Source organism: Solea solea, chromosome 20, assembly GCF_958295425.1.
Source record: "Solea solea chromosome 20, fSolSol10.1, whole genome shotgun sequence".
Taxonomy (NCBI): Eukaryota; Metazoa; Chordata; class Actinopteri; order Pleuronectiformes; family Soleidae; genus Solea; species Solea solea.
In genome coordinates, this window is record NC_081153.1 from 2,911,094 (window position 1) to 2,932,715 (window position 21,622).

At 45.5% G+C, this 21,622-nt stretch overlaps 1 protein-coding gene across 4 annotated transcripts; it reads left to right on the forward strand.

Annotated features, from left to right (window-relative positions):
* The first annotated feature begins 14,375 nt into the window (after positions 1–14,375).
* Positions 14,376–21,507, forward strand: parp10 (poly(ADP-ribose) polymerase family member 10). Of its 4 annotated transcripts, XM_058619652.1 has the most exons (11): positions 14,376–14,531; positions 14,639–14,728; positions 15,582–15,757; positions 15,855–16,094; positions 16,196–16,426; positions 16,508–17,514; positions 18,031–18,243; positions 18,348–19,413; positions 20,496–20,629; positions 20,729–20,903; positions 20,994–21,507. In XM_058619652.1, the coding sequence occupies exons 3-11, from the start codon at positions 15,583–15,585 to the stop codon at positions 21,302–21,304; spliced, it is 3,552 nt and encodes a 1,183-aa protein (XP_058475635.1). In that variant the 5' UTR covers positions 14,376–14,531; positions 14,639–14,728; position 15,582; the 3' UTR covers positions 21,305–21,507. The 4 variants fall into 4 exon arrangements, with proteins under 4 accessions (XP_058475635.1, XP_058475633.1, XP_058475634.1 ...); XM_058619650.1 differs by having other exon boundaries at positions 14,376–14,728; XM_058619651.1 differs by lacking the exon at positions 14,639–14,728.
* The last annotated feature ends 115 nt before the right edge of the window (positions 21,508–21,622 follow it).

Consider the following 21,622-nt stretch of genomic DNA (forward strand, 5'->3'; position numbering starts at 1 on the left):
ATTGACTGCATGCCTTTTGGTGTCGGACAGATTTGATATGTGCAGGACGAGTCTGGGATTCTCGGAACTGCAGTATTTTTAGAGAGAGAGAGAGAGAGAGAGAGAGAGAGAGAGAGAGAGAGAGAGAGAGAGAGAGAGTGTGTATATGTGCAGGGGTTGTCATTAGGTGTGATTGGAATCTGGGTGGGGGACCGTGCCAATGTCCGGCCAGTCCCCAGCGACGGGCTGAAAATCAGCCCAGGGTCCCCGCACCCAGAGCCCGCCAGCGCCCAAGGGCAGGGCCAGCCCACCACTGGGGGGAGCAGAGCCCCCCCAGACCGCCCACCAGGGAGGCACGGTCAGATACCCACCACAGCCACCCCCACCGCCCCCCAGAAGCCGACCGCACGCCCCCCAGCCCAGGGAGGGACAGGCGGAGGCCCACGTAGGGCCACCAGCCAAGGGGGCCCCCAGAGACGGAAGAGAGGCAGACTCCCGAGCCGGTCCAGACCCCCCAGGTAGAGGCAGGGCCAGTGGTCCAAGGACCCGCCGCGCCCAACCCCGCGGTGCCCCGGAGAGGGGTCCCCCAACATCCAGGAGCATCTGCGCCCGCCGATGACCCCCGCCGGGTAGGCAGACTGCCGCCCACCACAGCACCTTCAGGGAGGTGCGTCATGATGAGCCACAACCATGCCTCCCGGACACCCCCCAGACCGAGCGCAGGGGATCCGATCCCCCACGTCCAGCGACGCCTCATGGCCACCACTGCTGCCCTCACCCAGACCGCCAGTCCCAACACGGCCGGGGGGTGAGCAGGAACCGGGCGCTCAGGAGTGCAGCCCCAGTCCACGGTCCACCACCCCCAACCTCCACGGGCCCCCCAGGCCAAGGTGGCAGCCCCCCCACAAATCCACCCCGATCCCCGTAGGGCAGACCCACAGCCACCGAGGGACGGTAGACCCAGGGCCACCAACCCACACAGACCACCAGACATCCCAGCACCCCAGATGCACGGCCCGCAGCACCACGGACCGACCAGGGAAGACAGTCACCAACCCGCCCTAGGAAATATAATCACTTAGAGGTGTCCAGGTCAAATCAAATATAGGTAATTGTTTCTTTATGGAAGCAGACATTCTCTCCATAGAGATGTGATCTAAAATTACATTTCTGTATTGGTTTAAACTTAAGTTTTTCCAGTTCAGGAGGATAGTTTTCTTGGCGATGCTTAGGCTATTGATTAATATGTGTGATTTTTCCATGTTTATATGTATTCTGTTTAAATCACCCAGTATGCATAGCATGGGGGAAGGTGGTATGGTGTATTCGAGACATGCTGAGAGGTCCTCGGATACCCTACACCAGAAGTTATACACCGGTGTGCATAGCCATATAGCATGCATGTAGCCATCTGCTGTGTTTTCGTTGCAGTTTGTGCAGATATTTGATTGTGAGAGCCCCATTCTGAACATCCTTTGTCCTGTGTAGTGTGTTCTGTGTAAGATTTGGTATTGTATTAGTTGTAGGTCTGGATTTTTTATCAATTTGAATGTGTTAGATGATATCTGTAACCAGAAATTTTCATCTAGGCTGATGGATAGGTCCGCCTCCCATTTTGTGGTTGGTAAAGAGATTATACAATCATTTTTAGTCAATAGTGCATGTGTTTTAGACACCATTTTGGGAGACATAAGGTTTAGAAATTGTTTGATTATTGGAGGTAGTTCTAGATCCAATTTACTGGTTTTAAACCTCGTCTGGATTACAGATTTTATTTGTAGATAATCAAAGGACGTGTTGCTGTTAATGCCATATTGTTCCACTAAGTTATGAAATGGAATGAATTTGTTATCTTGAAGAATTTGTTCCAGGTGCCTTATACCTTTTTCTTGCCATGATTTGAGTTTTAGTGTTGTTTTATTCCATAGTATGTCTGGATTATTCCAGATTGGGGTATATTTACATGGGATATGCGAGGACCCAGTGAGTTTGATAAATTCCCACCAAGCTGACAAGGAGGTATTTATATTTATGCTTTTAAAGCACTGATGCCGTTTGATGGTTTTGCTTATAAATGGTAGATCGGAGATTTTAATTTCATTACTGAGTGTTTGTTCGATGTCTAGCCACAGACTGTCCAGTGGTTTGGGTTGAAACCATTTTTGGACATAGTGAAGCCTATTTGCAAGAAAGTAGTTGTGGAAGTAGGCTTTTGCTTTTTGGAGTGTTTTTAAACTGATGCGTGCTGGTTTGGTTTTCCAGAGGAATTTTGTGGTGGCAGAGTCTAAGGATTTAAACCAGATTGGTGAGGGTTTAGTTGGAATCATTGAGAAGAGGTAATTGATTTTTGGTAAGATCATCATTTTCATGGTGTTAACTCTTCCCATAAGTGATATAGGTAAGGAATTCCATCGTAGGAGGTCATCCTCTATTGATTTAAGTAGTGGGGTATAGTTTAATTGTGCTAGATCTGACAGTCTGGAGGAAAAATTTACACCCAAATATCTAATGTTTCCAGATTTCAGAGGACAGGATGGTGATGGGAGGCACGGTCAATTTTCTGTAAAAGTTAGCAAAACCCAGAAACCTCTGAACCTCTTCACGTGAAGTGGGAGTGGCCCAATCCGCCACAGCCGAAACCTTTTCAGGGTCCATCCTGACCTCCCCCTCAGCAAGCACAAACCCAAGGAACAAGACCGAGGGCTTGTGGAACTCACACTTTTCCGCTTTCACGAACAGCTGGTTCTGGAGTAACCGCTGAAGCACAGCATGGACGTGTTGGGTGTGAGTCTCCACATCGGGGGAAAAGATCAGGATGTCGTCTAAATACACAAAGACAAAAACATTAAGCATATCTCGAAGTACATCGTTAACCAGATTTTGAAAAACAGCTGGTGCATTAGTTAAACCAAAAGGCATGACCAGATACTCATAATGTCCTGTTGGGGTGTTGAAAGCGGTCTTCCACTCGTCGCCCTCTCTGATCCTGACGAGGTGGTAAGCATTGCGTAGGTCTAACTTGGTGAAGATCTTAGCCCCCTCCAACAGTTCAAAGGCCATGGAGATGAGGGGAAGGGGGTACCTGTTCTTGACAGTTATGGCATTGAGACCACGGTAGTCTATGCAGGGCCGGAGGGTCTTGTCCTTCTCCACAAAGAAGAATCCAGCTCCAGCAGGGGAGGAGGAGGGACGGATGAGACTGGCGGCGAGGGACTCCCTAACATATTCCTCCATGGCCCTACGCTCAGGGGCCGAAAGGGAATAAAGTTTACCCCTAGGAGGGGTGCTGCCTGGTAACAGGTCTAAGGGCGATGAGGTGGCAAGGAGGTGGCTTTTGCCTTACTGAACACCTCGGCTAGGTCATGGTAGCATGGCGGTACGTTGGTGAGGTCAGGGTTAGTGGGAAGGGAGCTGTGGGCTTTTGGCAGACAGATGTTGGCACATTTCGGCCCCCAGCAGGTTACCCTTCCACTAGCCCAGTCAAAATTAGGGTTATGGGTGACAAGCCACGGGAGCCCTAAAATAACCTGATGAGCCATCGAGTCTAAGACATGAAAGCTAAGCTTTTCAGTGTGAGTGTCTGGAAAAACCAATGTCACGGACTGGGTGAGGTGAGTAATTTTACCCAGAGGGCTGCCATCAACGGCTCTCACTTCAAGGGGGCGTGGGACCGCGAACACTCTCAGTCCGAGTTTCCTGGCGAGAGAAGAGTTCATAATGCTAGTTTCTGCACCAGAGTCTATGAAAACAGGCACGAGCATTGAGCCAGAGTCAGAAATAATTTTAACCTGTGGCTGGTGCTGGGCAGGACTGTTTATCACCAGGCTTCGACTCACCGTGAGAGGTCTCTTGGGCAGTGCTCCGCCCCCCTTGATGTGGCAGGCACTCACCACATGACCCAGTTGGCCACAGTAGTAGCATCTTCCGTCTCTTTGTCGACGTAGACGCTCCTCTGCGGAGAGATGAGCGCGTCCCAGTTGCATAGGCTCCTGAGGAGGAAGAGGAGAGGAAGGCGGGCTGGTTGTTGGGCGTTCGTAGCTTGGCCGATCCTCAGGGCTGCTCCTACATCCCCGGTGAGGCGATGAACGAGCCCGAAGACGTCCCCGCTCCTGGTCCAGCTCAGTGAGACGCTTGTCAATCCTTACCACCAGCGCGATGAGGGAATCCAAATCTTCTGGAAGGTCGATGTTGATCAGCTGGCCCTTTACTGACTCAGAGAGTCCTTGAAAAAATGCATTAGAAAGGGCGACAGGGTTCCACTCACTCTCGGCGGCGAGGGTGCGGAAGTCTATGGCATAGTCCGTTACCTTGCGCCTCCCTTGCCGTAGCTTGAGCAGCGATCTAGCAGCTTCTCTGCCTGGCACGGTGTGTTGGAAAATCTGCTCGAGAGCCTGTGTGAACTGAAGTATATGAACTAAGAAGAACACATTAACACAGCTAATGTTTAATACTTAAATGTATTGAAGATTGACATTAATAAGTAAACATGAGACAAGAGGGTCTCTTGGACACATGACAAGTCAGACCATACGTTGTACAATAGGCATCCTGTATAGGACAAGAAGCTTGAGGGTCTGTCTTGGATATGGTTAGTTAGGAAATATAGATGTCTCTTGTTTGACTAAATGGTGATATTGTCCAATTTAAAGATCATGGGACAGTATGGTATATCTGGACCCAACTTGTTTTCCAAGTTGTTGTATTATAGAAACAGGAGAAAGGCGGGGGTCAAAACATGTGATGCCTGCAAATAGGAGTGTTAGAGAATCTATATGATGCTAGTTTTGCTTTTCTGAGGCAGAATTGTTCGGAGATTCGACAGGAGCACATTCTCCCAAGCTGCTGTGGCGGCTTGGTTCTGACGCCTGACTTGTAACTAAATAAAATCCCTTTGTTCAGTACAAGTCCTGTGTCAGTGAGGTCTTTTCCTGCATCATCAACTCATCACCTATCGTTCAGAAGAAGAAGGAAGCCTGACAAAAACGACAGAACCTGACGAGTGAAGAGCAGGCTGTTGAATGTCGGCTCCATTCGACAGTAGCCCACGCCTCTGCACGTCCCGTGAGGTGGGAGATTACGAAGGCCACCTTAGACCGGTCTGTCGGAAAAGCCGATGGCTGTAGTTCAAAGTGCAGCTCACACTGCGTCAGGAATGGTCTCACGTCTCCTGAATCCCCGGAGAAGCGCTCTGGACGGGAGAGCTGCAGGCATGATGGCGCAGTGCTGGCAGGGGGCTGCGCGTCCACGTAACAGAGTTTAATTCCAGGCAGAGGTTCGGTACACGGGAGGTCAACAAGAGATCAGGCAGAAGTACAAAAGCGTCAGAGGTAAAAAAAAGGCAAGGTCAAAAAAGGCAGACAAGGTTCAAAAACACGAGAAGGCAAGACTATGGCTGTGAAAAAGAGTGCTGGAACGTGAGCTATGAACTACAACAAACTGGCAACGAGACAAGACACAGAGGGGAATATAAGCAGTGCTTGATTAGGGAGTGATAGGATGCAGGTGTGGTAGACACAATCAGGGATCAGGTGCACGCAGACAAGGAAGGGGGCGGGGTAGACAGGAACCTGAAACAGAGACAAGGGTGAGTGATTTCAAAATAAAACAGGAAGACAAGACATGGACTGTGAAGGGAGAAACAAAACAAGATACTTAACGGAAGTGACAGATCATGACATTATAATTGAATAATATTCCTCATTTGGAGAGAAAATAATCTTATTAAAACTTCTCTCTCTCTCTCTCTCTCTCTCTCTCACTCTCTCTGCCTTTTTAACAACTGGTGTCATTTTTATTTGTCTTCACTTCCCGTCGTGTATTTCATTTGTTTTCACATAGAGGATGAAATCAGTAAACATGGTCTTTAATCACAAGCCTTTTTCTTTGTGGCAATCACTGCTAATTCATTTGTTTATTACACCAGCAGTTTTTCATCAGGGTTCTTGTTTTTAAGGAATTAGGAATTACAAAGGTGAGCTATAGTTTTGTATCTCTGAAGAAAGAAATGTCTCCAAGTGCTGCTTTTCCTCCTTGAAGCCAATATAGGGAACAGCCATCAAAGGGCAGAACTCCATTTGAGTGGAAGTCTATGGGGGAATATGATCCTCCTCACTTCATTTATAATCTCCAGAAACAACAATAGACACAATTAAAGCATGACACATTTAAGTGGACACCAGTGTGACGTCCAACAGGAGTCTGTTTGCAGGCGACTGTCATGATCTGTCACTTCCGTTAAGTATCTTGTCTTGTTTCTTCCTTCATGTTCCATGTCTTGTCTTCCTGTTTTATTTTGAAATCACTCACCCTTGTCTCTGTTTCAGGTTCCTGTCTACCCCGCCCCCTTCCTTGTCTGCGTGCACCTGATCCCTGATTGTGTCTACCACACCTGCATCCTATCACTCCCTAATCAAGCACTGCTTATATTCCCCTCTGTGTCTCATCTTGTCGCCAGTTTGTTGTAGTTCATAGCTCACGTTCCAGCACTCTTGTTTCACAGCCATAGTTTAGTCTTCTCGTGTTTTTGAACCTTGCCTGCCTTTTTTGACCTTGCCTTTTTGCCTGACGTTTTTGTACCTCTGCCTGATCTCTTTGACCTCTTGTGTACCGAACCTCTGCCTGGATTAAACTTGTTTACTGATTGAATCGTGTCCAGAATCCTGCATTTGAGTCCACTGTTCTGCTTTGCCATAGTTCACGACAGAACGAACTGGCCAGACATGGACTCAGCGGATTCCGACTCGTTTCGCCAAGCCCTTCGTGCACAGGGGCAAAAGCTGGCTCAACAGCAGGAGCAGCTCACGTCCCTGTGCGTCACGCTGAGAGAACTGGCGACACGCCAGGACTCGATGATGTCATCGTTGGGCTCACAGTTTCAAGAACTACTCTCTCATCTGCCACGAGAGACACCTGCTGAAGCTACGTCTGACCCAGCCCCATTTCCGGGTCCACACACGTACGCGCTGCTCCTGCCAATACTGCTCAGCCTTGTCTACAGCTCTCCCGTCCTGAGCGCTTCTCCGGGGAGTCAGGGGACGTGGGGCCCTTCTTGACACAGTGCGAGCTGCACTTTGAGCTACAACCAACAGCCTTCCAGACTGACCGGTCCAAGGTGGAGTTCATCATCTCCCACCTCACAGGACGTGCAGAGGTGTGGGCTACCGCCAAGAGGAGCCGTCGTTCAACAGTCTGCTCTTCCCTTGTCAGGTTCACACTGACACACTGGTTCGCACTCAAGCAGATTTTTCAGTACACCGCGCCAGGCAGGGAAGCTGCTAGATCTCTGCTCACGCTAAGGAAGGCGCAAGGTAACAGACTATGCCATAGACTTTCGCACCCTCGCCACTGAGAGTGGGTGGAACCCTGTCGCCCTATCGGACTCTGGGAGTCTGTGAAGGATCAGCTGATCAACATCGATCTTCCGGAGGATCTGGATTCCCTAATCATGCTGGCAGTTAAGCTCGACAAGCCACTCACCGAGCGGGACCAGGAGCGGTGACGACTTCGGGCTCGTTCACTCGCCTCACCGAGGATGGAGGAGCAGCTCCGGGGATCGGCCAAGCCACGTCGGCCAACCAGCAGCCAGTCTGCCTCCCTCTCCCCCTCCCCCACAGGAACCAATGCATCTGGGACACACTCATCTTTCCGCTGAAGAGCGCCATCGTCGACATAGAGAGGAAAGATGCTTTTACTGTGGTCAACTGGGGCACTTAGTGAGTGCCTGCCACATCAAGGGGTGCGGAGCAAAGCCAAAAGGACTGCTCACAGTGAGTCGAAGCCTGGTAATCAGTAACCCAGCCCTGCACCAGCCTCAGGTAAAGATTATTTCTGACTCTGGTTCTATGCTCTTGCCTGTATTCATTGACTCTGGTGCAGATGCTAGCATAATGAATTCTTCCCTGGTCAGAAGACTCGGACTGAGAGTTTTCGCACTCCCACACCCCCTTGAGGTGAGAGCCGTAGATGGCAGCCCTCTGGGTAGGATTACCCACCACACCCAGTCCGTGACCTTAGTTTTCCCGGACTCTCACACGGAAAAGCTAAGCTTCCATGTCCTTGACTCAATGGCTCACCAGATTATTTTAGGGCACCCGTGGCTGGTCACCCACAATCCTAATTTTGACTGGGTTAGTGGAAAGATAACCAGCTGGGGCCCAAAATGTGCCAACATCTGTCTGCCAAAAGCCCACAGCTCCCTTCCCACTAACCCTGACCTCACCAACGTACCGCCATGCTACCACGATCTAGCCGAGGTGTTCAGTAAGGCAAAAGCCACCTCCTTGCAACCTCATCGCCTTTATGTCGCTTTCGGCCCCTGAGCCTAGGGCCATGGAGGACTATGTTAGGGAGTCCCTCATCGCCGGTCTCATCCATCCCTCCTCCTCCCCTGCTGGAGCCGGATTCTTCTTTGTGGAGAAGGACAAGACCCTCCGGCCCTGCATAGACTACCGTGGTCTCAATGCCATAACTGTCAAGAACAGGTACCCCCTTCCCCTCATCTCCACGGCCTTTGAACTGTTGGAGGGGGCTAAGATCTTCACCAAGTTAGACCTACGCAATGCTTACCACCTCGTCAGGATCAGAGAGGGCGACGAGTGGAAGACCACTTTCAACACCCCAACAGGACATTATGAGTATCTGGTCATGCCTTTTGGTTTAACTAATGCGCCAGCTGTTTTTCAAAATCTGGTTAACGATGTACTTAGAGATATGCTTAATGTTTTTGTCTTTGTGTATTTAGACGACATCCTGATCTTTTCCCCTGATCTGGAGACTCACACCATGTCCACACTGTGCTTCAGCGGTTACTCCAGAACCAGCTGTTCATGAAAGCAGAAAAGTGTGAGTTCCACAAGCCCTCGGTCTCGTTCCTTGGGTTTGTGCTTGCTGAGGGGGCGGTCAGGATGGACCCTGAAAAGGTTTCGGCTGTGGCGGATTGGGCCACTCCCACTTCACGTAAAGAGGTTCAGAGGTTTCTGGGTTTTGCTAACTTTTACAGAAAATTAATTCGCAATTACAGCACCATTGCCTCACCCCTGCACAATCTCACTTCTCCACACAGACCATTTGTCTGGAGCCAAGAGTGCAAAACTGCCTTTAAGAGCCTTAAAAGAAGCTTCACCTCCGCCCCTGTCCTCATCCTCCTGGACCCCAGTCAGCAGTTCGTGGTAGAGGTAGACGCTTTGGACGTTGGCGTCGGAGCGATCCTCTACCAATTCAGCCCCAAAGACGGTAAACTTCACCCTTGTGCCTATCTTTCTAAGAAACTCTCCTCTGCCAAACGCAATACGACATTGGTGACCGCGAACTGCTGGCAGTCAAGGTGGCCCTGGAGGAGTGGAGACACTGGCTGGAGGGAGCCCCCCAACCATTTCAGGTTTGGACTCATCACAAGAATCTTGAATACCTCAAATCCAGTAAGAGGCTTAACGCAAGGCAGGCTAGATGGGCTATTTCCTTTAGCCGCTTGAACTTTACCCTCTCCTACAGACCTGTTTCCAAGAATCTTAAGCCTGACTCCCTGTCCCGAATTTTCACCCATGACCAAGTAAACTCAGAATCCAAAACGATCCTACCCGCAACATGCTTTATATCAGTTCTCTCATGGGAGATAGAGGGTAAGGTTAAGGCGGCAGCCGAAGGTGTCACTGCCCCCCCAGATTGTCCTGCGGACAAGCTTTTTGTTGTCCAGGCTCTCAGGGGGGGAAGTGATTCATTGGGCCCACACCAACAAGACGGGTATAAAAAAGAGCTTGTTTGTTGTACAACAACGTTTTTGGTGGCCTAAAATGGTCTCTGATGTTTCCAATTATGTCAATGCCTGCGCTGTTTGTGCTACTAACAAAACCTCATCAGAAACCGTCAGGAGAACTCAGGCCCTTGCCAATCCCTCAACGCCCCTGGTCCCACATCTCCATGGACTTTGTCACAGGACTCCCACCTTCGTACGGTAACACTGTGGTTTTGACGGTGGTGGACAGATTCTCTAAAATGGTTCACTTTGTTCCCCTGCAAAAGCTTCCCTCCACCAAGGAAACGGCGGAGGTCATGTTGAATAACATTTTTAGGATACATGGTTTCCCTGTAGACATTGTTTCAGACCGAGGTCCCCGGTTCGTCTCACACTTTTGGAAGGAGTTCTGCAGTCTTCTTGGGGCCACAGTCAGCCTCTCCTCAGGCTTCCATCCTCAGACCAATGGCCAATCGGAGCGCCTAAACCAGGAGTTGGAGACTGGCCTCCGCATCACCGCCTCCCAGGACCCTGAAACCTGGTCCCAAAGACTGGTTTGGGTCGAGTTTGCTCACAACTCGCTCCCCTGTTCATCCACTGGTCTGTCCCCCTTCCACATTGTCCACGGTTACCAACCATCTCTCTTCCCCTCCACAGACCGTGAGTCCTCTGTGCCCTCCGCATTGGCCTTGGTGAGACGCTGCAGGAGAACCTGGGAGCGGGCCCACCAGAACCTCCTTCGGCAGTCCAAGTCCTACAAGGCAGCCACGGATCGCAAAAGGACCCCTGGCCCACACTATCGCAGCGGCCAAAGAGTGTGGTTATCCACCAAGAACCTGCCTCTTCGGGTGGAATCCAAGAAGCTCGCTCCCAGGTTTGTCGGTCCATTTCCCATCGCCAAGGTGATCAACCCTGTCTCTGTCCAACTCAAACTACCAAGGTCAATGCGGGTGCACCCCACCTTCCACATCAAGACCAGTCCTCTCGTCCCTCCGGCCAATCCCCCTCCTCCCACCCGATTCATCGACAATGACCCAGTGTTTACCGTCAAGAGGCTCCTGTCTTCTCGCCGTCGGGGCCGGGGGCTCTAGTACCTAGTGGACTAGGAGGGCTATTGGCCTGAGGAGCGCTCCTGGGTCCTTCCAGGTTCATCTTGGACCCTTCCCTCATCCGGGACTTTCATGCCGCCCACCCTGATGCGCCTGGGCCTTCAGGAGCCGGCCCTTGAGGGGGGTTATGTCATGATCTGTCACTTCCGTTAAGTATCTTGTTTTGTTTCTCCCTTCATGTTCCATGTCTTGTCTTCCTGTTTTATTTTGAAATCACTCACCCTTGTCTCTGTTTCAGGTTCCTGTCTACCCCGCCCCCTTCCTTGTCTGCGTGCACCTGATCCCTGATTGTGTCTACCACACCTGCATCCGATCACTCCCTAATCAAGCACTGCTTATATTCCCCTCTGTGTCTTGTCTCGTCGTAGTTCATAGCTCACGTTCCAGCACTCTTGTTTCACAGCCATAGTTTAGTCTTCTCGTGTTTTTGAACCTTGCCTGCCTTTTTGACCTTGCCTTTTTGCCTGACGTTTTTGTACCTCTGCCTGATCTCTTTGAGATCTCGTGTACCGAACCTCTGCCTGGATTAAACTTGTTTACTGATTGAATCGTGTCCAGAATCCTGCATTTGAGTCCACTGTTCTGCTTTGCCATAGTTCACGACAGCGACACCTCTGAAGTTGTGTTTATAGGCTTCAAAATGGCTGACGTCCAGTGGTGGAGCTTGACATGTCAATCACGCCAGTTGCTTGACATGTCACGACACCACACGCCTTGCCGAAAGGAGCCAGTTGCATTTGGAATCCTCCTGTACTGTAGTTGGTGCTATGCACCACAAAGAGTTGTAATCCACCTTATTACAAGAGAAGAAAGAACAGCCTTGATGGACGAGTGAAATCTTTGTTCTAAAGTAAGTGTTTTTTTTTTGGTTTTTTTTTAAGACAGTCCTTTATTTTTCCCAGTGTGGAAATATACATTGTTACAGCAGCCAAGACAGTAAAGATAATAAACATGCATTACCAAAAAATGTACAATATATAAAGATATTAACACTAAGACTATAAAAATGAGTTAAAGTAGAATGTACATTATGTATGCACATTACAGTTTGCAGAATATACATAGTATGGACTTGATATTTACAGCATAAATAAACAAAGGTTGAACATGGGAAATTATATAAGTGTATTGCATTTGTGTAAATGTACAGTATGTTGCATGTGGAAGGGAAGACTTAGGAGCCTGATTATGTGTGGTCTACTGAGAGCAGTGCTTGTTGTACAGATTATTTATTTTTTATTTTAGATTATTTTACGGTGGTTGTCTAATGACCCTGATCTTTACCCCCTGAAATAGCCATGGCCACCCCAAAGATAAAAGTCTTTCTCCGCCACTGCTGCACATTTGGTTTTTGTTTTGCTTTGTTTTTGTTTCAATCCGTTACGAAGCAGCACCGGTTTCTTACACTTTGTAATAATAACAATGTGCTAAAAGTATTTTTTTTTTTTCAACCAAAAAAGTACAGTCTTCATAGTTCAGCCTTAATGTGCTATACATATCGCATTAAAATGTTCATCTATGTTTAGGAACGTGCTAAAGGGACGTAAGAGTACGTAACCAGACCTAAAATGCTTTGTACACAATGAACTCTGCTCATTAATGTCTTGAGACACAGTTTAAATCATCCATTCATTCATTATCCACTGACTTCCGTCGTGGAAATCCCAGCAGATGTTGGGTGAGCGGTGGGGAGTACATGTTGGATAAATTGCCAGCCTTTCACACAGGGCACCACACTCAAATCCCATTTATTCATCATTCTCGAGTATTAATACTCACAAACCATGCACCAGCTTATATGAGATATGAAATAGTTGTTGGTGTACTATTAAAATCCAGCTGGGAGCATAATAGTACAGTTGCTCCTAATTCTAGGATGGGTCAAATGCAGAGGAATCCTAAGGGGATTAATAAAAAAAAAATGGACGCGGCAGAATGAAGGACATTTGTTTTCATTATTATTATTATTAAAAAATTTGAAGGCTTATTGCACCACCATAAATAAGTGACGCATGGTCTTGTTTTTACTGTGAAATACTGTATATATCCTTTCATTGCAGTCTTATGCAGTCAGAGCATGTTTGTAATGCATCCATTATCTATAGCATTGAGTTATGGCAGCGTTAAGACCACACTCTGTTGCCACTGTGCTCACACGTTAAATCACTAGTTGGAATACAGAACAGTTTATACATACTCTTACAATGATTGTGACTTTTATGAGTCATAAAATGCCATGAAAGTGCCAAAGAGCCGCGGTGCCTCCTGCCAATAACTCGTCACATTATCCGGCGCATGGATTCCAGGCCTCATTCACAGGCCTCATAATCACATGTTTGCTTATGTATATGCTGAACAGGAGTTTTATCCAGTAATAAATTAAACTGGCTTTTTCAAAACAACATGGAAGGGAAGTCGTTTCTCCAAGAAAAGCCATACTGTGCTACACATTTGACTTGATGTATTTTATAACCGTTATATAGTCTGAGATGGAAATTCACAAGCAGTAAATAAGCGAGTTAAATTAGCTCCTGCTGTAGTTTCAGCTGTGGCATAAACATGATGAACATAACGCACTGACATCAGTAATTATCATCCAAAATTATACAAATCTGTTGCTGTGCTGAAATCGGGGGATATTTCAGCACAAAGACTCATTTTTTTAAATGTAGACATTTCCACTCGAGACATTTTGATTTAAAATCAGGAAATATGAAACAAAAAATACAGTTAATGGGAAATCCATTAGCCTTGACCTTAAAGACACATTATGGGGACTGTTTTACAGCAGATATTACAGTGTGTCATAGTAGGAAAAACACAGTCTTTTAGATTCATAATAAAGGTCCACTTTACCCATAAAATATATGTATTACTAACCCTGTAAAGCCTGACACAAAAAAAACCCAGAAAATTCTAAACTTTTGTAACTGAGATGTTTATTAACCCTTTACAGGGGCACTATCTTCAGGTCGAAAACAAAGGTCCATGAATGTACCATATGGTTCCTTACCCATATACTGTACGTACACAAGGAAAAACACAAATAAAGTGAAAGGAATGTTATTTTAGAACCTTTTAAAAAAAAGTGTTTCCCAGGTTCTTCTAAGGAGGAACAATATACATTTTATTCTTATCGTAACCTCTTGAAAATTAGCAAAGACTTTCCTGCCAAAAGTGTGTGGATGATTTAATGATAGTATAGGTCTCAGAAACGTGTGTGGTAAATGTGATATAAATGTTTTTTACAGAGCCAATTTCCATGGTCAGTGCCTCTGAGATACATGTCTCACAACAGAGAAAATTGGGATTGAAAATGAAAATTCGAAAAGTCAAAGAAAATAAAAGCCCTACACTACTCTTCACGGTTTCTGTCAATTACGACAAGTTTCTTGAGTAAAGGATATGACAGAAATTGAAATTTAAACCAAATTGAATCCACTTGATTCCGTTTTATTGTCCAAACGTGTGCTTTCCGCATATTTCCTGTCCTACAGGCTTTGAACTACAAAGACCATGAGACTCAGCGGCTCGAGTTGAAAGATGATGACGTCACCATTCGTTCTCGAAGCACCACAACAAGGAAGTCCCTCAGTCGCCAGTTCAACCAGTTTTTTGGGTTGTTGTTTTTTTTTTTTTACACACACATAGATATATATATGTAGGGTTTTGTTTTTTTCACGGAAACGACAGATGTTTTCCTCGTAGCGCAGGTAAAATTCACGTCGTTTTAAGTTGTTCCGGCCTTTCTGCTGTAAGTAGTTCCTGAGCGACAAAACGGTGTCCAAACATGGTAACTGTAGACACTTTCATTTTCAAGTTGCAAAAATCCCTCCAATTGGTGGCGAAGGTGAACTTGAGGCAACAAGTGCGTACTTAAGAAAAACAACAGTCATAGCAAAAGTGGCACGTAAGTACATTTAAATGCACACACACGCAGACGGTGGTTTGGTACAGTGAAAACCATGTGTTGTGTCGTGTTGTGTTGTGTAGGCCATGCTATTATTTTGTACTTTTTCGTGACAATAAAACCTGGGGGTTTATTTTCTTGTCTCTTGCTTATGATTAGGTGTTCGAGGTTGTTGACGATTAATTTAGTGATCGATTAATAATCGATCGATAGTTTCAGCTCTAGTTATGAATGATACACCCCTTAGTTGTTACATGTTTAGTTGAGTCTCTGTCAATGGTGTTCTAAACAACATGCAAACGTTCTATGAAGCTTTTGTTTATATAATGCATTATAACACACGATGCACATTATATTTCATCACGATTAGGGATGTTGGACTTTTTGGCGATATCCGATATGCCAATATCGGGATCAGGATTGCTTGGGGCGATAACTGATACTGATATATGTGTATGTGTATATGTATGTATGTATATATATGTATATTTATATATATATGTGTATGTATATATATATATGTATGTATATGTATATATGTGTATGTATATATATATGTATGTATATGTATATATATGTGTATGTATATATATGTGTATGTATATGTGTATATATATGTGTATGTATATATATGTGTGTATATGTATTACAAGGCCAGACACAGGTGTCAGCTCTACACATTTGCTGATAACTAAGCAAAGTTCATTTTAAGACATTATAATCACTATTATACTGTGATAAAACATGATTATAACTCACTGTAAGTGCACACTGGGTGCCTTAAGTAAAGTACTCAGTCATGGGCTGTTATCGCTGTGCCACTACATGGTGTCATTTTTGTTTCACTTTTCAGAATGTCGCTTGAAAGCCTGGAGGAAAGAACGGTGGAGGTGCTGCAGCTGCCGGACACAGTAGACGAATTATTCCTGCAACTGTACTTTGAGAATAAGCGTCGCTCTGGGGGAGGCCCACTCGTGTCTGTTGAGAAAAAGGGTGACTGCGCCATACTGGTGTTTGAAGATGCCGAAGGCAAGTAGAAAACATACAGGACGTATATTTTGTCACAGCCACAAAAAATCACAATCATATTTAATTTTTCGTCTGTTCTGATCTTCTGTTCTGACAGTTGTTGCCCAAGTGCTGTCCAGGCGCCATGTTCTGCATAATATTGAGCTGTGTGTGAGAAAACCTGCCACAAAAGACCAGTGCAGGATCTTGCTTCGCGGCATCAAGCCCAACACTAGCATCGAGATGATTGAGCTTTATGTAGAGAACATGACAGGGTTGAATGTAACAGACTTCACACTATATCCCTCACCAGGAGGAGATGTCATTCTCATTCACCTCAACCAGCCCTTATCACAAGGTCTTTCAAATGCTTATATTTCCTGTTTTTTGTCATATTTTCTGAAATATTGTAATGGTATTGTTTAATATATATATGTATGCATGTCTTCAACTTTACAGATTTCCAAAACCTCAGTGCAAAGGTCTCTAAAAGGACACTGAAAGGGGCCAACGTAACACTGGAACAGATTGAGCAAACCGACTCTATTTTACTAGTGAACTTGCATCCGGGCACCACTCCAGACCTGCTCATTCTGTACTTTGAGAGCAAGCGAGGTGGCGGTCAGAAGGTGAAGGAGGTTACCATGCTATCTGAGGGCACAGCGAAGGTGTCCTTTGTCAACCATGAATGTAAGTTTTCCCCTATAGAACCTTCAAACATCTCCCTGTGCGTTTAGTGTTCTCTAATAAAAACTACTGTTATTGTCACAGCTTTAGGCCCGATCCTGGATCAGCAACACACACTGGAAGGTGCTGAGCTAGGAGTAAAGCCGTACTTTGACTTTCTCCAACCAAGAGAAGGAGCAGCATCACCACAGTCTGGAAGTGGAAGCCAGGAAATGACAGAAATAAACTCTGAGGATCTGTGTGATCTTCAGATGCAGACCAGTCCCCCCATGGTGGCTAACAGCCCGTCTTCTCTGGCACCTTCACAGCCTCTTGCTTTCCTTGAGGCAGCAGTGGAAGTTATGGAGGAGCAAACTGGGAATGCGGATACACCGATGAGCCATATTGCTGTTGCTGACCCAGTAAAGTTAACTTTGTTTCGACTCAGCCCGCTTTCACAGGACATTAAAAAGGCTCATCCAGATTTCACCGTTGAAACAAAAGATGACGGTGTGCTCATCGTGGGGACTGACCAACAAATGTTGGAGCAGATAAAACACACCATCTTGGAGTGTCTTGGCAATATGGTTAAAGCTCATTTCACCCTGGAGCCAGAAAACGCTCAGTTCCTTGCAAGGAAAGATGTGCAAGAGCGACTGCTGCAAACCATGAGTCAAAGCAAGTCACCCTCCATGTACTCTGTATCAGATACAAAAGTGTCCGTAGCATCATTGAGCCACGACTCAGCTGACCAGACATTTAGCTTTTTGAAATCCCAGATCTGTCACATCAGCATACCTCTGGAGACAGAATGTGAAAGCATGTTGTATTGCAGAGAGTGGTCCGAGTTCCTGCAGGCTCTGCCCTTCTCCTCTGTCAAGGTGTCGGAACAAGGGAGGAATGTTGATGTGTTGACTCTGAAAGGGATGGAGAGTGAGAGGCAGAATGCAATCCTGCAATTTCTTTACACGCCCATTGAGAAGGAGACTGTGATCCCTATGGATCCAGGAATGCTGACCTACATGCAGACCTACTATCATCAGCTCTTGGCTGACATGGACCAAGTGTCCATTTTCCCTCTGGAGGCAGACGGCAACACTTGTGGGTTAAAGGTATGTGATGTTTAAGCATAAAATTACTTATATATACAGCAGGACACAATAAAGTGCCATGTGCTGAGTCTAATTTGATAACACCGAGTGTTGGCGTAGGCGATCAGACAGAAGGAGTGGAGGTGTTCTCGAAGGAGATGAGCCTTTTGTTAGTTTAGCAGCTTAACAAACAAAAGTATTGGGTTTGCTTTGTGTGTAGAGATGTTTTGGATGTAAAGTATAGATCAGGTAACAGATACACTCTCACTTCCTGACCTTGTAGTCAGACTGACTAACTTGGGAAAGCTGTCGCCCGTTTAAGGTCAAGTTCTTGACTGGCGTTGAATTTATGCAAACTAGTTTTAGGCCAAAAGAGTGTATCTGCCTTGCAGAGAAATAATCCCAGCTCCTGCTCCAATCAAATACAGTGTACACATGAAGAAGCAGATTGGAGATTGAATGTTTGGTTTTCACGCTTCAGTTTTTAGCAGTCATTTGTGTTTCACTCGTTGTCATTTTTGTGTCTGTGCCTCATAGATCCATGGCCATGTGACTGCCTGCCAAATGGCTGAGGAGGTGCTGCAAAGTGTGATCTCCTCTGTCTGCACCAAAACGATCACAGTCACTGCTCCAGGACTAACCAGGTTTTTAGATCATGAAGAGTGTAAGAGCATCCTGAGTCAGATGGAGAGAAGGTTCCAGGTGTATGTCAACATTAAGTACACGCCCTGGGAACATCTGCCATATGGGGTAATGTAACCAATGATGTACCTTTTAATATGCAATGTTGTTGGCACATGTCAGTAGCAGTAGCAAAATTCTGTGCTTACAGTAACGTTGTACTTTGATTCCAGGACTTTTTTACAATTGCATGGAACATCATAGCCCAGAGGAACTTTCAGAGAGTGTGTGTGGATGATTCTGCACAGGAGTTAAATTCACTTTCGGTGAACACTGATCAAAATGGAGTTGACGCAAACCTTGAAAACAGTGTGGCCAAGTCAGACAAACTTGATGTCATGGATGTTGTTGACCTGTCCACAGCAGTGGTACTGCCCAGCCTTCAAAACCAGGTCTCTGATGGGACGGCCGTTGATGCCTCCCAGTCCTCAGTAGAGGGGAACACAGTCAGTGGTTCATACCCGGGCCTCTGTAGCAGTCTGGGAGAGGAAGCCCAGCTCTCTTTGGCCATCCAGTACTCAATGGAGTCAAGCCAGTGGTCCCCAGTGGACGAAGAGGAACAGCTGAAAAAAGCCTTAGAGCTGTCCATGATCCCACATGAAGCCTCTTCTTGTGGCACTGCTGAGAGCCCGCAAGTGAAACAAAGGGAGAACATCCTAGATTCTTTTCAGAAAGCCCTCTTAGCAGCCAGCACCATCCAGCTCGATGTGTTTGCACCCTACCCCTGTGATCTGACTCGAGTGGACATAGCCTTTGGGAAGAGGGTTAGCCAGAATCAGGTGGAGGAGAAAGTTGAGCATTGGAGCCTGAGGAAAATATCTGACTACCACAAGATGTGTTTGGAGGTGATCAAGAGGAAGCATGGAGTGGAAATTCAAGTCGAGGCCACCATACTCACCATTTCAGGATTCAAGGACTTTGTATATGGCGGCATGTGTGACGTGAAGCTGCTGCTGGAGAATATGGAAAAGTCTGTGTCCAACCAGGAGATCCTGAAGACTGTTCAGTGGGTCACACTTGGTCCAGCCACTTCAGACACGACTCCATACTCGCCAGATGCAATCGTGTTCATTGAGAACAATTGGAGGTTAAAGAAAGATGAGGTTAAAATCATACTTGACAATCAGCTCCACATCATTGACTTTGAAAAAATGCAAGAACGCAACAAAGCCTCTGGGAAATGTGTGAAAATCTCTAGGAGGTTGCTTGATGTGGATAATTTGGAAGAGGACTTACCAGGTAAATTCAATTGAAGTTTGTCTGTAGGGAGCCGCTCAGTTGACACTGGGCTTCTTGTTAGCCTTTGTTAGAGGCCATAATGTGGTCTTGGGTGTGTGTTTTCATGTCCTGTGATATCAAATTAAAATTCTAAACATTTCAGTGTAGTTCATATAATAACCAACTACTGGATTTGCATATAATTTAGTCAGAGTGAGCAGATTTGACATAACTCGTATTTCTGGCTACATTATCACACTAAATTTAGTCACTAACTACATCTGAAATTCCCCAAACTTTGGCTTTTTTCAGCCAGTCGTCACAGCGAGCCATAGTTACATGAGCACACATATAGTCATTCATAGTCTACAGCTTTATCCTCCACATGAGGGTTGCGAGGCCATCCTGATGATGCATTATTTATATTCATGATATATTCATGATAGTAAAAGTGTGTGTATGTTGTGATACATAGTTAAAGTTACACTAAAAAAACACATTTATTATTTTTTTTAATTGAATAAATGTAATGAAAACGCTAAATAAACTCATGTATATATAATTTTACATTAAATATAATTCATTTATAATTGTGACACATATAACCTGATGTATTATCATTATTAAAAAAATGTTATTTACTGTTTATGACAACGGCGAAGAAGCATATTTAGAATTAGACCCCTGTTCTATCTATATTCTAGCTCCTTGCTGGCAGCTGTGCCTCGGCCACTTATGCTGTGTTTATGTGGTAGAGAAGGTTGTGGGCCAGTACTCATTATAACTTAATAGTAAGTGGTGGGCCGCATAAAATCAAGGTGGGGGGCCACACCGAAAGGCCCTCGGTTGGACTGGATCCTGGTCTTATATTAAATATTACTCACACTCTTAAAGAAATCTCCCAAAATGCTGGTGCATTTTGCCCCAAAAAGGCAAAAATGACTCCATTGGCAAGATTGGCTCTTTGTTGTTCAATTACTTGAGGTTCAGTTTACTTGAGGTTACTTTTACTTATGTATTGTACTCTTGCAATGGCAGAAAATCTATTCTATTCTCTGTCAGCAAAAACTGTAAAAAACTGAGTAATCTTTCGTCTTTTTCAGAAGAAGAATACTCTCTGCTGTCAAATCTGCCTGAAGTATCCAAACTCGATCAGGGGTCTGATGAATTCAACACTGTGGTGAAGAACTTCTATGACACCCTCCATCACTCCAACAGCAAGATCCGAATCATAAAGGTTGTGAAAATAATAAAAACTAGTAATAATTTCAACAAAGGATGCGATGTGTGTTTTGTTGTAACAGTGACGTCTGTCTGTCTGTCTGTCTCTCTCCAGGTTGAAAAGCTCATGAATCGGCTGCTGTACAGACAGTACAGGTTGAAGAAGGCGAGCATCGTGCAGCACGCCACATATCCAGAAATTGAACGCACTCTATACCATGGCACAGGTGAAGAGAGTGTGAAAGAAATATTTGTTCATGGATTCAACCGAAGCTTCTGTGGAAAGAATGGTTAGTGTTTTATTTTTTTAAATTTTTTTTAGAAAACACAGTTCTTCTTCTTTTTGACACTGTCTGACACATGTTTTTCCCCTCTCACAGCCACTGTCTATGGTCAGGGGGTGTATTTTGCTGTCAACGCTGCGCTGTCTGTCGATGATCGGTTTTCTCCCCCAAACACGAATGGATACAAGTTTGTTTTCGTGTCAAAGGTTCTTACGGGAGACTTCACATTAGGTGACCATGCAATGAAGACCGCACCGCTGAAGAAAGCCAGTGATATTCCCCTGAGATATGACAGTGTGACGGATGACATCACCAAGCCGTCGATGTTTGTCATCTTCAACGATACGCAGGCTTTTCCAGAGTATCTCATTACCTGCCAGAAAATCTTCAAAAACTCTGAGAATTAAGAGTTGTTGTTTTTTTTTTTGCTTTGGTTAAATACGTGATTGCTCCACTACGGAAGTAAAATTAATTCTGATTTTTTGTCAGAATTCTGACTTTAATTTCAGGAATAATGCTGTTTTATTTTATTTTAATACTCTTCCATACTCAGTAAAGGGCTAATGTGCTTTATTGTGTAGTTGTTTTTGGATTAAAAATGTCCAAAGTGCTTTGCTTCTGACTGTTCATTTTCTGTACTCTCAGTACTTCACTTTAGTCTCGGCTGGTTAGGAGAAACTCAAAACAGCTAAACTTGGAAAAAAGAAGAAGTGATTTACATGTTC

Coding starts and splice junctions, on each gene's coding strand:
- parp10 (XM_058619650.1), top strand. CDS start 15,583: ATGTCGCTTGAAAGCCTGGAGGAAAGAACGGTGGAGGTGCTGCAGCTG. Junction 16,095..16,195: donor CAACCAGCCCTTATCACAAG/GTCTTTCAAATG, acceptor TCAACTTTACAG/ATTTCCAAAACCTCAGTGCA. Junction 20,904..20,993: donor AAGCTTCTGTGGAAAGAATG/GTTAGTGTTTTA, acceptor CCCCTCTCACAG/CCACTGTCTATGGTCAGGGG.